General features: G+C 46.4%; 2 protein-coding genes across 2 annotated transcripts; one reads left to right on the forward strand and one right to left on the reverse strand.

The window, feature by feature from the left end:
• Window positions 1-56: 56 nt before the first annotated feature.
• On the reverse strand, window positions 57-5379 carry aaas (achalasia, adrenocortical insufficiency, alacrimia). The gene is made up of 17 exons (XM_047040871.1): window positions 5312-5379; window positions 4968-5086; window positions 4643-4770; window positions 4289-4347; window positions 4075-4166; window positions 3916-3962; window positions 3702-3800; window positions 2980-3123; window positions 2745-2865; window positions 2475-2599; window positions 2291-2351; window positions 2115-2205; window positions 1592-1688; window positions 1408-1475; window positions 1232-1313; window positions 1029-1113; window positions 57-788 (listed from the first exon to the last, which is right to left on the reverse strand). The coding sequence occupies exons 2-17, from the start codon at window positions 5076-5078 to the stop codon at window positions 633-635; spliced, it is 1566 nt and encodes a 521-aa protein (XP_046896827.1). The 5' UTR covers window positions 5079-5086; window positions 5312-5379; the 3' UTR covers window positions 57-632.
• A 776-nt stretch (window positions 5380-6155) lies between these two features.
• Window positions 6156-13295, forward strand: map3k12 (mitogen-activated protein kinase kinase kinase 12). The gene is made up of 14 exons (XM_047040551.1): window positions 6156-6230; window positions 7723-8273; window positions 9027-9210; window positions 9355-9546; window positions 9676-9834; window positions 9949-10107; window positions 10272-10380; window positions 10499-10608; window positions 10956-11072; window positions 11229-11363; window positions 11471-12194; window positions 12283-12350; window positions 12556-12853; window positions 13023-13295. Exons 2-14 carry the CDS (start codon window positions 7784-7786, stop codon window positions 13170-13172), a joined length of 2895 nt encoding a protein of 964 aa, XP_046896507.1. The 5' UTR covers window positions 6156-6230; window positions 7723-7783; the 3' UTR covers window positions 13173-13295.
• Window positions 13296-13695: the final 400 nt, after the last annotated feature.

The raw sequence follows: 13695 nt of genomic DNA on the forward strand, positions 1-13695 counted from the left end.
GAGGGTGTGTATATTTTTTTTTGTTATTAATTTTATTATGATCATGATCATTTTTGTTTGTTTTGTTTTTGTCTATTTTGTTACACTTTTAATTGATGTAAATTGGAAATAAAAGGAAAAACCAAGTAACAATGAAGTTGATTTTTAATTGTGTTTCTTCTGAATAAATACGTACATGTTGGAATACAATTTTTTTTACTGAGCCCATTGCGTACTTCAAATGTTTTGTAGTTGTGTTTTCTCTTGGTCACCTAATCTCCTGGCTGTGAGTTAGTGCATGGTGTCTGACTGTGTGCATGCGTGTGAGCCTGGGAGGCTTTTACAATAGAATCTCACAACACAAGAATGAAAGTACTGTATTCATTCTCCGGTTTCAGGGCGGAGTCAAGCATGGTTGGATTCTGTTTGTTTCACCAAATAGGCATAAATAAAGAAAACTAAATGATATCCTGATTGTAATGGTTTAGTCATTTGTACATGAAACTGTGATGTGTTCTCTCCTACTTGTTCATTAGGTATATTCATCTTGTCTAAAATACATTCAGAGGACAATATTTTCAATCAGAAAAAGTTTAATAAATTCTTTATACAAATGTATTTTTCTGAAACATTATGAAAAGGAGTGCATGTGGTCATGAGATGAGCTCAGTGTAGAGAGTCTGGTTGGCGTATTCTGCAGGTCTGGCCTGGGGTTGTGGGAGGGGGGGGCTGCCTCCTAGGCCAAGCTGGGGGGCTCCAGCACTCATGAAGTAGAAAGGAACATGGGTGATCCGACCATTCGACCAGCACTGGGGAGGAAGGAGAGACAGAGATTCAACAGTGTCTGTTTAGGTAGAGGTCAACCTGCTTCCTCAACCCACTTTAACTCATCTTACACAAGAGCATACAATGATGAATCAGTATCGTGCGTTCCATTTTTTACAATTCAAATGAATGAAAACGTTTCTCTTATCTGAAGTTAGTGGGCTTACAGTGTGAATCATGTGGACAGTAATACAGTGTAGTGTGTCTGAAACAGTGAGTCTCACCACAGTGAGCAGGGCCCCATGCTGGAAGTTGGGGTGGAACTGCATCAGCCTGGGCTCCGCCCCCTCCTCTCCCTGGACAAAACCACTGGCACACATCCACATGGGCGGTTCATACATCCATAGCGAGCACTCATACTCTTCATGAAGTCTGATGGGTTAGCACCATGGTGTTCAATGTGTATACACTGTGCACCAGGACATACCATGGCAGCAGCTCAAAGATGGGGTTGGCTCGGGTCTTGAAAACAGCTATCATGGCAGGGCGGTCTCCTGCTTGGGGACAACCTGATGAAACCAATAGAGTGAGTGGCTGAGACAGAATGACAGGACGAGAGAAGGTGACACGGCTGAAAGAGGGGAAATGACAAGTGTCTTTGACCTTTGAGAAGCACGGCTAGTCTCTCTCCACTGGGATCCCACGCTAGGGACTGGACCTCTCCACCTACCCTGTACGACACAAACACACAAAGACTTAACGGTGTGTTTTTGATCTTACTGTGTGACTATCACTCTGTGCATGATTGGGCCTGGGTAGCTCTCAGTGTTCCCCGTCCTGTGCTTACACCACATCTTCTCCGTCTGGTGTTGTGAAGCTGGTCTCAGACAGGTCAGCCACCACGGCTGCTGCCTTCGGCCCTCCTGACATCCTCAACGGTGCCCCTAGTGGACAATCACATTAGCTCAACTCACACAAGTCTACACAAACTGTTTGTAGAAACACACAGTTCTCGGAACACTAACAGTCTGTTTGCACTCTAATCTGCGCTGAGTGTGCTTTCACTGAGTGAGAGTGGGAGAGTGCAGCGCAGTGCCGCTGATGAACTCATGATAAGCACAGACACAGCGGGAGAAAAAATAGTTTCCATTCCCAAATAGTTCCCCTTCTGTGGTTAAAGTACATTTCTATACTATACGGCCAACTACTATACTAAAGATATTCTAAAATCACTTGTTTAAAAGAAATCCCAGGTAGAATCGATATTTAAAATTGAGAATCGATCCTTTTGATACAATGCCAGTATCGAAAATATCGATACTTTCGGATCGATCCGCCCATCCCTAGTGTGTGTGTGTGTGTGTGTGTACCTGGTGTGTCAGTGAAGGTCAGGGCATAGATAACAGTCTCTCCTTGCACCGTGAAGAGCAGTCGACTCCCATCGGGGCTCCAGCATCCCGACTAACCAGTAGAAAGGCAGATGTTATCAGGGAACACAGTCTCATTAAGGACAGTCCAGCAAGCAATGGTCGTGTCAACGTCTCACCTGACAGCGTCCCTTCAGACACGGCCATCGCTCACAGGTCCACATCCTGGTCTCCCACACCCTGCAGCGAGCGCAACACAGCAAAGACACACCAGGTCACACAACAGTCGTTTGTGGCCCTCTTAAAGTGTGAGCCTGGTGCTCATCTATGGTGTCCAGCTCCCTGGGAGTGCTCCTCTCTAACCTGAAGAGGGCAGAGGGAGTAGAGGCCAGCACACGGCTGCCGTCAGGAGACCAAGACAGGAAGGTCACCCCTCCCCCTCCAACACGCTGAAGAGGCACACAGCTCTCTGCTGCCACATCCCACACCTGAGAGAGAGAGAGAGAGAGAGAGAGAGAGAGAGAGAGTAATTAAAGGCTAGGTCCATCCACTCCACAGAGATAAACACAGCAGAACAATGTCAGCAGTGTGCCAATTCATACAAAGCCGAGTGATGAGAACTGTGGGCCGTACCATCAAGGCTGTGTCCACGGGGGAGGCTGACACCAGGAGAGATCCACTCGGTGACCATGCGATGGAGGTCACTGGCGAGTGTCCCGGATGAGACAAGACCTGAGCACAGCCGGCGGACGGTCTGCATTGGTGGAACCAGGACAGGGACGAACAGGAAGTCAAATAAGACATGGCACAAAGAGCACCACAGTAATCCTCCCAAACTTTGTTTGAGTGCAACATAGTATGTGTGTACCTGGTGGATAGCGAGCTGGGGTCCACATGCCAGACCAACAGGCAGTTGTGGCAGGCGACAGCCAGGGCAGAAGCACACAGGGGCTTCCACTGCACTGCAGCCACACTGCGCTGCAGACGGTGCTTCAGGGTGGGAGCTGTGGCACTAAGAGACAAACAGAAGACACGCTACACTTGAAGTTGGGGAACACAATCGAATCAGAAGGTGAAACATCCCAATGCCTCCTCATTCTCAGACAAACATGACCTGTTCATGGTGTGTGACCTTCCGAGCGGTGAACGGGACTGCACCCGACTACATCAAGTCTCTCCTCCAGCCTTACACCCCCACCCGCCACCTACGGTCTTCTTCTGACAACCGTCTGGTGGTCCCACCACTCAAGAGTGCCCAGTCCCAACACAAGCTCTTCTCCTGTCTGGCCCCCCAATGGTGGAATCAACTCAACCACCTCCATCATTTTTTGTTTTTTTATAATGTATCCTTCATGTTTTGGCTACCCACAATGATTGGGGCTATCTCGTTGTTATGATCAGTGACCTATGCACTTTTGTAAAGCTCTCTCTTGGAAGTCGCTTTGGATAAAAGCATCTGCTAAATGAATACATGTAAATGTAATGTGTTTGAAGCATTGCTCCCAAATGTCTTGAAAGGATGATAGGTGTGTCATAGTGAACCGTGGTAGACCACCAGCCCTTCTCCATACAGAGTAGTGATGGTGAGACCTTTTAGGGTTGTAGATCTTGATGGAGTCGTCCAACAGAGCCACAGCAAACTTGTCTGTGTGCGGGTGCCAGGCAAAGCCCCGGACCGCACAGTCACACCTGCGCAAGAGGAAACACAAACATCCCCACATTCAATCTCTCACCTCACTGATACCACGGCAACATGCCCCCACAGTTCTCATTCGGAATAAAGCCTTGGTAAAGAGCCACTCACCAGTCGAGCACTTGGGAAAACTCAGCAATCATATCTTCACTGCTCAACTGCATGGACCGAAAAAGAGAATCACATTTACATGTTTTAAATATATCTATACATACATATGCTACTCAGTGACGTAATCGGAACCAAGACCAAGGCCGATAGGCAACTTACTGTGAGGTGGGGAAAGAGAGAGCCATGGAATGAAGAGACCCAGCGGAGCAAAGCCAGGACACAGCCAGAGCTCATCGTCAGCCATTTGGGAACTGGACACACACATACACACACACAGTCACACACACCTTAGAGAGTAAGTGAAACTCCAGCACTGTGAACCCCTGAGTGAGAATAGGGCTGTAATGACGCAAAGCTCCATGTGCTCACTCACCCTCGTCAGCACTGGAATTGACAATTTCATCCAAGACACCAGAGACACCAGCATCACGCCTGGCAGAAACACAGGAGTTGCATTTGTCAAAAAATGCTTCTTCTCACTCGGTTATGTGTTGCCTGGTATACCTGCCATTGCCATTTAGTAGAAAGGATGGATATTATATAATGTTACCAAGTTATGGGCAATACAATTTCAGGTTTCCAAGACAGGTTGAGATTGAGGCAATGCTGTCTGTAGCCTTATAAATTGTAATTTTTGTAAAATATCTGTGAATATTGCAATTCCTAAGAAATGAATGTGATTGGTAGATTCAGTTAAAGCATCTAATGTCAAATGTGTTTGTCTCACCATGCTGATGCACTTCTCATCCACAGTGTTTCACAGTGGTCCAGAAAGGCTGCCTTGCTGCTACTCTCTGGTCGACTGTGGGGCTTTAATGACTCCCGTGGGAAGTAAAGACTCAAAGGACCAGACTCCTAAAGTGAAGATACACAAAATAAAAGTTAAACCTGTCTAATTCTCTCTCTCACACACACACACACACACTCACTCTCTCTCTCTCTCTCTCTCTCTCTCTCTCTCTCTCTCCCTCTCTCTCACACACACACACACACACACACACACACATCATCCTACTATACAAATAACTAAAAATATATCAAGCTCCAAGCACCTGTTTTTGAAGGATGTCACTTGTCGTTCCCGCGACAAGCTCATTGTTGGATTCATACAGCGTGGTCTGTCCCCTAGGGAGTGGAGGGGGGAACAGTGCCAAGGAACACATTCCAGGCACTAAAAAGATAAATATTTAAAAACTAAAGTTAGCACAGGAGCTAGCTAGTTAGCTGCTAGCTATCGTCAGCTTCAAAACGTATACAGTAGTTCGCTAACGTTATTTAGTTCAACAGTTAAGTAATAAACTAAAAAAGCTATATTATCACTACCGATGTGTAATAATGCAGATACAGTGTGGTGCCTTTGCATAAATTGCATTGATTTAAAACATTTTAGACTTGCCTTTTCTGAAGAGAAGCTTGCGGACTGAATCAGTTGCCCGCCGTGCTCAAATTTTACGAACATCAGCAAGGAACAAACCGAACGGAGAATTTCCGCTCCGCAAATTCAGGCAATACGGTCTGATGCCATCTATGGGACACACGACAACATTGCTTCACACCTGGCTCTCCTGAATGGGATTTCATAATGAACGCATCTATGGGCGAGTTGTGGACTTGTTGTCCCCCTCCAGATGATAGTGGTGGTAGTGGTGGGCTGGGTCTCCGTGTGTGCAATAGTTTGTCACACAGTAATATTGACTTTGTGCCTATTAGATCTGGTCACTGACTGTCTGGTCACCGACTGACCCAGGGGGGTTTACGTTTTGCGTGTTTGTTAATTGGAAGGAAAATGTCATGCATTAATTGCCTTCATACATGTCTTACACATGAGAATCAGCATTGTTCAATTGTCCAAATATTCTACCGTACTTTTATTTGAGGTATGGCCTGTATAGTTATAATAGTTTGAATTAATACTGTTGTATTGTATAATGTCAGTTGCGTAAAATATGCAACGATACGATACTCCAAAGAATGAAGATGGAAAGAATTACAGAAGCCAGAGAATTTCTCATAGATGGCGATATTCGCGCCCCCTTGTGGGTTGCTCGCAACTTCGTGACGTCAATTCAGCACTGGGAAGGAGACAGCTCCCTCCCCCAACCCCTTGCGCGCCTCACGTTCCATGGGTCCCCGGTTATTGATAACACAATTTGCCCGCTGGGATTCGTTCTGATAACGTGAACTCGTGGGTAGGGACTTTCACTGGAAAACAAGAAACCGTCCGAAGAGGAAAAACGACGATTGTTCATTATTACTGCATGTAGAAAGCTGAGCCCACCCCTCACTTGAATACGCGACATCAAACAGGCAGAAAGGTATGGGAATGTCATACTATCAATTAATATGGAGCAAATATGAAACCAGGTATTTTCTGACGTTCAGGTGTGTTGCATTTGCTGCTTGTATCATTTAATAACATTCTTGTTAATTCTACGTTTTTGAGAGCTTAAATAATCGTCGATTAATGGGATAAATCATATTAGTGCAGTGTGTTCTATATTACAAAATATTTGTGTTGATGCCAATATCCAGTAAATCTACAGACAGACGCTGCGGCAGTTTGACTTGGCATGGACTCGTAGGGCTCGGGCTCAATTCATGCACGTCGACTGTGATGCTAGTGAGTGTCATCATCACATCCTCGGTTATTTAAAGATTGATCTTCCTGCGTTTGTGTGCACTGCTACTTCCCAAAGGCCCAGCTTCTTTCCATTTCACGCTTTCAATTCGTACAGTCGTCGCGGTTCCCATGCAGTGGTGCAGTATAGGCTAGAGGTCTACTGTACAATGTGAATTGAGTACAGTACATGGTATATACCCCCCCCCCCCCCACACACCTCCAATGTATATGTATTGTACACAATGGGGTTAGTTATGCAATAGTGTCATATTCAACCACACAAAGACATTACCTATTTTAGCCCATAGTATTTTTCCATTTAAGTTTACATATGTGATTAGCTTATTTTCATAATATTTACTACCAAATGAGTGATCAGTAAGGACAATTGCATGCCTACATCACAGTTCAGTCCAGCAATACAACCATCATAAAAACAGGGGACTATGCCATATTTCACACATAGGATATGCTTTGTAATCTGGCCTATGATATTCCTAGAAGAATGAGATTGGATGAAAGATGGTACCAGTGTAACCTCCTTCCTCAGTTCATTCATAAAACTGCTCTCCATCTCAGCTGATGAGGCTGGTTTGATGGCCTATTATTCATAGCCATTGCAACTGGTCCACTGCATGATTCCTACACACCAACTGTCATTTGGGAGCATTGTGAGGTACAACGGAGCTGTTCAGTGCTGAAACAGAATAGCATTGGGGCATCAATAGAAGAGGCTAACATTAACAAATCGAACTAACCTATATAAATTAAATGTAAAAGACATGCAAGAGTTGTATACATTTGCACCTTTGCATAGTAAAAATACCAGAATGTAAAAAAACATGCCTCTTTTCTCTTCAAATCACAAGTCTACTACTACTACTGTATACAACTGGACACTTTATCATATATGTCGACATTCATGTGAGATTTGTTTGCAGTTTTAGACTTTCTCAAATGGTTGTCATACTACTGCATATTATGTTACACTGTGCATCTTTTATGCAGGTTTCTATGTCTTTGGTTTAACACTGTGAATTAAGTGAGTGAACAGTGTTGCAGCAAAATATAATTCAGGATATAAGCCTTGTTAATAACATGTAAGAACATTAAGTTCTGATTGTAGGTACATTACAACCAGACTTTTTGACACTACTAATCATTAACGTCTCTATCTCTTCACCTAGGCCTCCCCCTCTCCCTCTCAACTTCCATCCCGCTGGGACTGTTGTGTTGGGGAACCCCCTGATGAGTGGAACCTGCATCCATGAGCCCCGTGCCCCCTCCCCATCCCTTTCAGGCTTTAGCACACCCATATCAGAGCCCCCTTATTGCAGGCTAGATGCCGACACCCCAGCCTGCACTCCTGAAACTGACCTGACCCCCACCCAGTGTGTCCTCCGCAATGTGCTGTCTATCGATACAGGGGGACAGAGTAGCCCAGCAGGGGGGGGAGGATGCCCTCACACCTGTGGTAACAGCTCCACCCCCAGCGATGGCCCCCCCGCCCACTTTGACAACAGCGTGCTCAAACTGCATGAGCATGAGGCTTGCCAGTGTGGGGGTGGGGCAGAGGCTGGCCTCAGCTCAGAGGCCGGGGCTGTTCGTGGCCAATCAGACAACATCCGACTTCAGTCAGGAAGTGGAGGTTTTCTAGAGGGACTGTTTGGCTGCCTGAAGCCAGTCTGGACGATGATTGGGAAGGCCTACTCAACTGAACATAAGCATAATCAGGAAGGTGCATGGAGTGAGTATGACCTTCGTGTAACTGTATTGAACTCATATTTTCCTCAATGTAAGGTTATACTGTAAATTCCAGCCTTGTACAAAACATGCAGGAAACCTTGTAGGCTGGAAAAAAATGATTTTCTTTCCACTTCCAAATGCTAGTCGACCACTGTGTAAAGTTATTGAGGGAAGACAGTAACCATGGAAATGGCATTATGTCTAATACAAGTGGGCAGGAGATGTTTGTCCATGCTTATTGTTTTCATCAAGAAGTACTTTGTGACTGCTACTTGGTCCCGCTCTGTGTCTGCATGGCATAGCACTGCTGGCGTGGGCTGGAGCTTCATTCACAGCCTTAGCCCCAGTCAGCATTCACGGCTGGTTAGTGAGAGGCACATACCACTGCCTGCCTCCAAAGCAGTAGGCCCCAAGGGAGGACAAGACTTCAGTGGACCTCATGAAGAATTGATCTGCGAGTCTCTCTAATTCTGTCAGGCTTATCTCTCCTCCAAGTGACTAGACTTCCTCATTCATGTGTTTCTCCCACAGATGATGGAGAGATTAGCTGTGTCCCCTCTCCTGTATGTTGTACTACATCCCAGGGAGAAATCCTGCTATATCGAACATGTTTAATCTAGCAACAAGCAACTGATTGTATATGATAGAGAACATTTCATCTGGTTTGATCGTTGGACATCTGTCCTCCCGTCAGCTGTTGGTAACATACTCTGTCCTTGTGTTGATGGTTTTGGAACGCATTTAGAATCCTGGGAGGTTCCATTTGAGGAGATATCTGACCTGCAGTGGGTGGGCAGTGGTGCACAGGGCGCTGTATTCCTGGGCAAGTTTCACGGAGAGGATGTAGCCGTGAAGAAAGTGCGGGACATCAAAGAGACAGAGATAAAACACCTTCGCAAACTTAAGCATCCCAACATCATCACTTTCAAGTGAGAAATTGCTCACTCTTTCCTTTTCTTTAGCCCTAACCCATCAGACTGTCATGAACTTCAACTGCATGTAGACTCAAATAGGAGATAAGTTGTTTTCAGATTTGGCTCATCTTATATCTCTCTCTATTTTGATCCCTTCAGGGGTATCTGCACCCAGGCCCCCTGCTACTGTATTCTGATGGAGTACTGTGCTCAGGGCCAGCTGTATGAGGTGCTACGGGCTGGCCGTAAGATCACCCCCTCTCTCATGGTGGATTGGTCAATGGGCATCGCCGGGGGCATGAACTACCTGCACCTCCACAAAATAATTCACCGAGACCTCAAGTCCCCCAAGTGAGTTCCTTCCCTCCTGACAATTAGCTTCAATACGATCACATAAATCCAAGTCCCCAAAATCCCCAAAGAAATCAGAGTGTATTTATGTTAATGTTTTTTGTCTCCCTTCTCTCTGCAAATGGTCAGCATGCTGATCACTCATGATGATCTGGTGAAGATCTCAGACTTTGGAACTTCCAAGGAGCTCAGTGACAAGAGCACCAAGATGTCCTTTGCTGGTACGGTGGCTTGGATGGCCCCTGAGGTCATACGGAATGAGCCGGTCTCAGAGAAGGTGGACATCTGGTGAGAAATACTGTTGAATCCTAAATCTTAATCAGCACATAAAAAGCACCTTCCTGGCTGAAGTCACAACTGTTAATACTACTATAACGGATGATGTGTTGATGTTTTCTGTAGGTCGTTTGGGGTGGTGCTGTGGGAGATGTTGACAGGAGAGGTCCCCTACAAAGATGTGGACTCCTCTGCTATCATCTGGGGTGTGGGCAACAACAGCCTCCAGCTGCCTATACCTGAGAGCTGCCCTGATGGCTTCAAGATCCTCCTGAGGCAGTGTTGGTGAGTAGAGAGAAAGGATGGGGTACAATGGTTGCAAGGGAAACCATTTGTCTCCGCTTAAACATTCATTAGATAGAATTGGTCCTTGTGGACCCATATAGATTTTTCCGACAGATCGTAAATGTACAAATGTGTCGCTCTGAAATATATTCTTGGCTTTTCAGGAACTGTAAACCCAGAAATAGACCCTCCTTCCGTCAGATCCTCCTTCATCTGGATATAGCATCGGCTGATGTACTCTCAACACCTCAAGAGACTTACTTCAAGTCTCAGGTACTGGGCAGTAGATCTCATGAAATCTAGTGTAGTGCAGGAGTCATAAATATGTGGACAAATCCACACACACGTGCACACGGACAGTATGTACGTATGTGCACTGTGTATTCCTCAGGCTGAGTGGCGGGAGGAGGTGAAGCAACACTTTGAGAAGATTAAGTCTGAGGGCACCTGTCTGCACCGACTGGATGAGGAACTGATCAACCGCCGCAGGGAAGAACTCAGGTATGTAGGGCAGCTCACCATGGTTACTCTTCCTGACTAGAATGATAAACAACCACAATATGCCATCCTGTCATCACATGTACTGGCTGTTTCTGTGTTTCTGGGGCGGATGACATGATGTAACCGTGAGCCACAGTTCTGACCCAAACATGGCCCTAGCCCCAAACTGTTTGTTATATTGTTAAAAGGAACTGGGTTATGAGATCTTTGTTCTAATTTCCCCTGCTTTTTTCAGCGTGCTTCTTTTTACTGCACTGTTTTAGATGTAAAAGTGCCCAGAGTGCATTTCTTTCAACAACATGACTCCCCTCATGCGAAAACCTGATGTGTTATTTTTGTTTTTTCAGGCATGCTCTGGACATCCGTGAGCACTATGAGCGGAAGCTGGAGAGGGCCAACAACCTCTACATGGAACTAAATGCAGTCATGCTGCAGCTGGAGCTCAAAGAGAGAGAGCTGCAGAGGTTTGGCTGAGACAAAGCACTCCACGCAGCACTGTTTCCTTTCCACATTTCAAACTAATGTCTAATGCCGATAGAGTTTAATTTGAATGTTTATGAGAAAATAACAATAAACAGAAGGTTAATGCCAATGAAAACGATCTACTAATTACTATGTAGGAGGGAGCAGTCTTTGGATAAGAAGTATCCAGGACTGTTCAAGCACCACAGCTCAAGACAAAGCAGCTCTTCCAATTCCATGGACAAGCTCATTAAGAAGCGAAATGTTCCACAGAAACTGCCCTCTGGAAAGAGGTAAGAGGTCAAACCCAGAGTTAGGGAAAATATGGATGAAATCGAGTTGAAGGTAGCAAGATGTTTGTGATCTTGACTGTTTCCCTTTTTTTATTTCAATCTCACAGACCAGATATCCTCAAGCCTGAGGTGATCATCCCCAAGATGGACTCCTCTGTAACGCAGGTCACCATCCCATCCAGCTCCAACAGGGCCTCTACCTCCCCCAGCCGCTCTCGCAGGGTGAAGACCCGCCACCGCAAACCTGGCAAGGGCAGCAGCGGGGACCTAGCAGGGCTGAAGGCCACCCAGTCCTCTCCAAATGGAGACACATCCACTCAGGCCAACAGCTCTTCTACAGGGCCTTCTACGCAACTCCTGGATCCCAGTGCAGCTCTGCGGTGCCTGAGCCACGAGCAGCAGACAAGGCACCTCTCCTCTTCCAGCCCGGACCTCATCTCCAGCACTCTGGAGGCGGATTGCCAAAGGAAGGGGGACATTACTGTGGGGGGGTTGGAGAAGGGAGGCAGCCTCAGTGCTTCCGCAGGTCTGGGATCTGAGGGTGGGGCGGTCGGTCTGGATGACTTCACAGAGACCCCGCCGCGCAGTGATACGCCCAGTGAGGATGCAGCCTCTTTCCCCTTCTCCAGCAGCCCTGACTCACCTTGTGGGAGGGGGGCTGCGGCGGGCAGGGGGTCTGTTCTAGGTTCACCTCGCCTGCCCCACGATGGAGAGGACAAAGATGACGGAGCAGGGTCTGTGAGGTTGCCCCGAGGAGCATCAGGAGGCATTGGGAGTCAACACCTCACCCCTTCAGCCATACTCTACCGGGCAGCTATTACACGGAAACAGGTACATAGCACGTAAATCAGCCAGTACACATTCAAAATGCACCCTTTTTATAGCTCATGTTTCATTGGTTGCTCATCTGTACCTACAGAGGCGGGGGGTGTCATCAGAAGAGGAGGAGGGGGAAGTTGACAGTGAGGTGGAGTTGCCACGGAGACGGTGAGGAAGTTGCTGTCCTTCAGCAATAAAATACCAGGACTTTTTTCTAAATGGTTCATAAAATTAGCCATCGATTATAAACAATTTGCTTAAGATAGCTTTAAATGATTTTTTGGATCTTACATAATCTGCAGCAGGTAAATTACGTGCATTTTGAAGTTGAAACAAACAATTTAAAACAAAATGTCTTGTTCTTTGTCCAAAGACGTCCGACCAGCATCATCAAGTGCCAGTCGGTGTCTACTTTCAGCTCCGAGAACCTGTCTGTCTCAGATGGCGAGGAGGGCCACACTACTGACCACTCCCACAGTGGAACGCCTGACGTGGTCAGCACCAACACAGACGACCGCCTAGACGACCGCAGCGATGACCTCTTGTCTCAGGGGTCAGAGATCCCGGCAGACAACACTGACCCGGCGCAGGCTTCTGACGGCCTGTCAGAAAGAGAGGGAGGCCTGGGCCAAGCCAAGGCTCAGCTGGACGCAGGACAGAATCCTAATGAGGTACTAGACTACCCGATTCACTCCTGCTCCAGGATTGTCTGTCTGTTATCTCCTCCTGTTATGTGATGTCCTCTAATTTAATTGAACCGTTATCGCTAAAAGCATTGTAAAAACATTGCTCCATTTGCAAAGTGGCTTATTTCTTTTCTTCCTCTCTTTGTGACTCAAGAGTCGGGTGCTGTGTGATGACTCGGACTGCGACAGTGCCGAGCTCGACCAGTCAGGAAGTGGAGAACCCAGTGGTCCACCCAGCGCTGGGGCCTGGGCTCCATGTGGAACCCAACCCGAGCCGTCACAAGGGTCCCCTCAGGGGCCTTAAACAGGCCCCACATAGGTCCAACCCCTGGACAGTAGAACAGATCAGAACTACAGCTACCTTATCATGAAGAACCATCACAGAGCCTACTGAACACGCAGTCTATCAATGCAGGACATGACTGATGTCAGAAGGGGTCATATAAACTCTGCTCAGACTATGACAAGTTAACATTTGGGGCAATATGGGTTTGTTAGGAAGCAAATCGTCATCAGATAACATAGTTGGTTTGTCATTAAATGGCGGCAGCTTCTTTGGCAGCTTGTGACATCAGACACATGTCATTTAGACGTAGTTGGGGTTTTGATTGAGGATTTAGGTCAATTGTTAACCAGGTACATTTAGCCACTGCTCCAGTTTAGCAAAAAAAAACCTCAAGTACACATACACACCTGTGCACTCAAACACAAACACAATTTATTTTCTTTTTATCCTGATATTGGTCCTGTACAATCACTTCTCTGGGAGGAGCCTGATATCCAATAAACTCATACATCCCATACTAATAAATATGTACAGTAGATAT

This window comes from Hypomesus transpacificus, chromosome 18 (assembly GCF_021917145.1).
Source record: "Hypomesus transpacificus isolate Combined female chromosome 18, fHypTra1, whole genome shotgun sequence".
In the NCBI taxonomy this organism is placed as follows: domain Eukaryota; kingdom Metazoa; phylum Chordata; class Actinopteri; order Osmeriformes; family Osmeridae; genus Hypomesus; species Hypomesus transpacificus.

Excerpts from the sequence above, each read along its gene's own strand:
- aaas (XM_047040871.1), bottom strand. The coding sequence starts at position 5,078 with ATGTGTTCCTTGGCACTGTTCCCCCCTCCACTCCCTAGGGGACAGACC. Across the intron at positions 2,206-2,290 it reads GTCTGAAGGGACGCTGTCAG|TCGGGATGCTGGAGCCCCGA; the intron begins GTGAGACGTTGA and ends TCTACTGGTTAG. Across the intron at positions 1,476-1,591 it reads CCAGACGGAGAAGATGTGGT|GGTAGGTGGAGAGGTCCAGT; the intron begins GTAAGCACAGGA and ends TGTGTCGTACAG.
- map3k12 (XM_047040551.1), top strand. The coding sequence starts at position 7,784 with ATGAGTGGAACCTGCATCCATGAGCCCCGTGCCCCCTCCCCATCCCTT. Across the intron at positions 9,211-9,354 it reads CCCAACATCATCACTTTCAA|GGGTATCTGCACCCAGGCCC; the intron begins GTGAGAAATTGC and ends TGATCCCTTCAG. Across the intron at positions 10,381-10,498 it reads AGACTTACTTCAAGTCTCAG|GCTGAGTGGCGGGAGGAGGT; the intron begins GTACTGGGCAGT and ends TGTATTCCTCAG.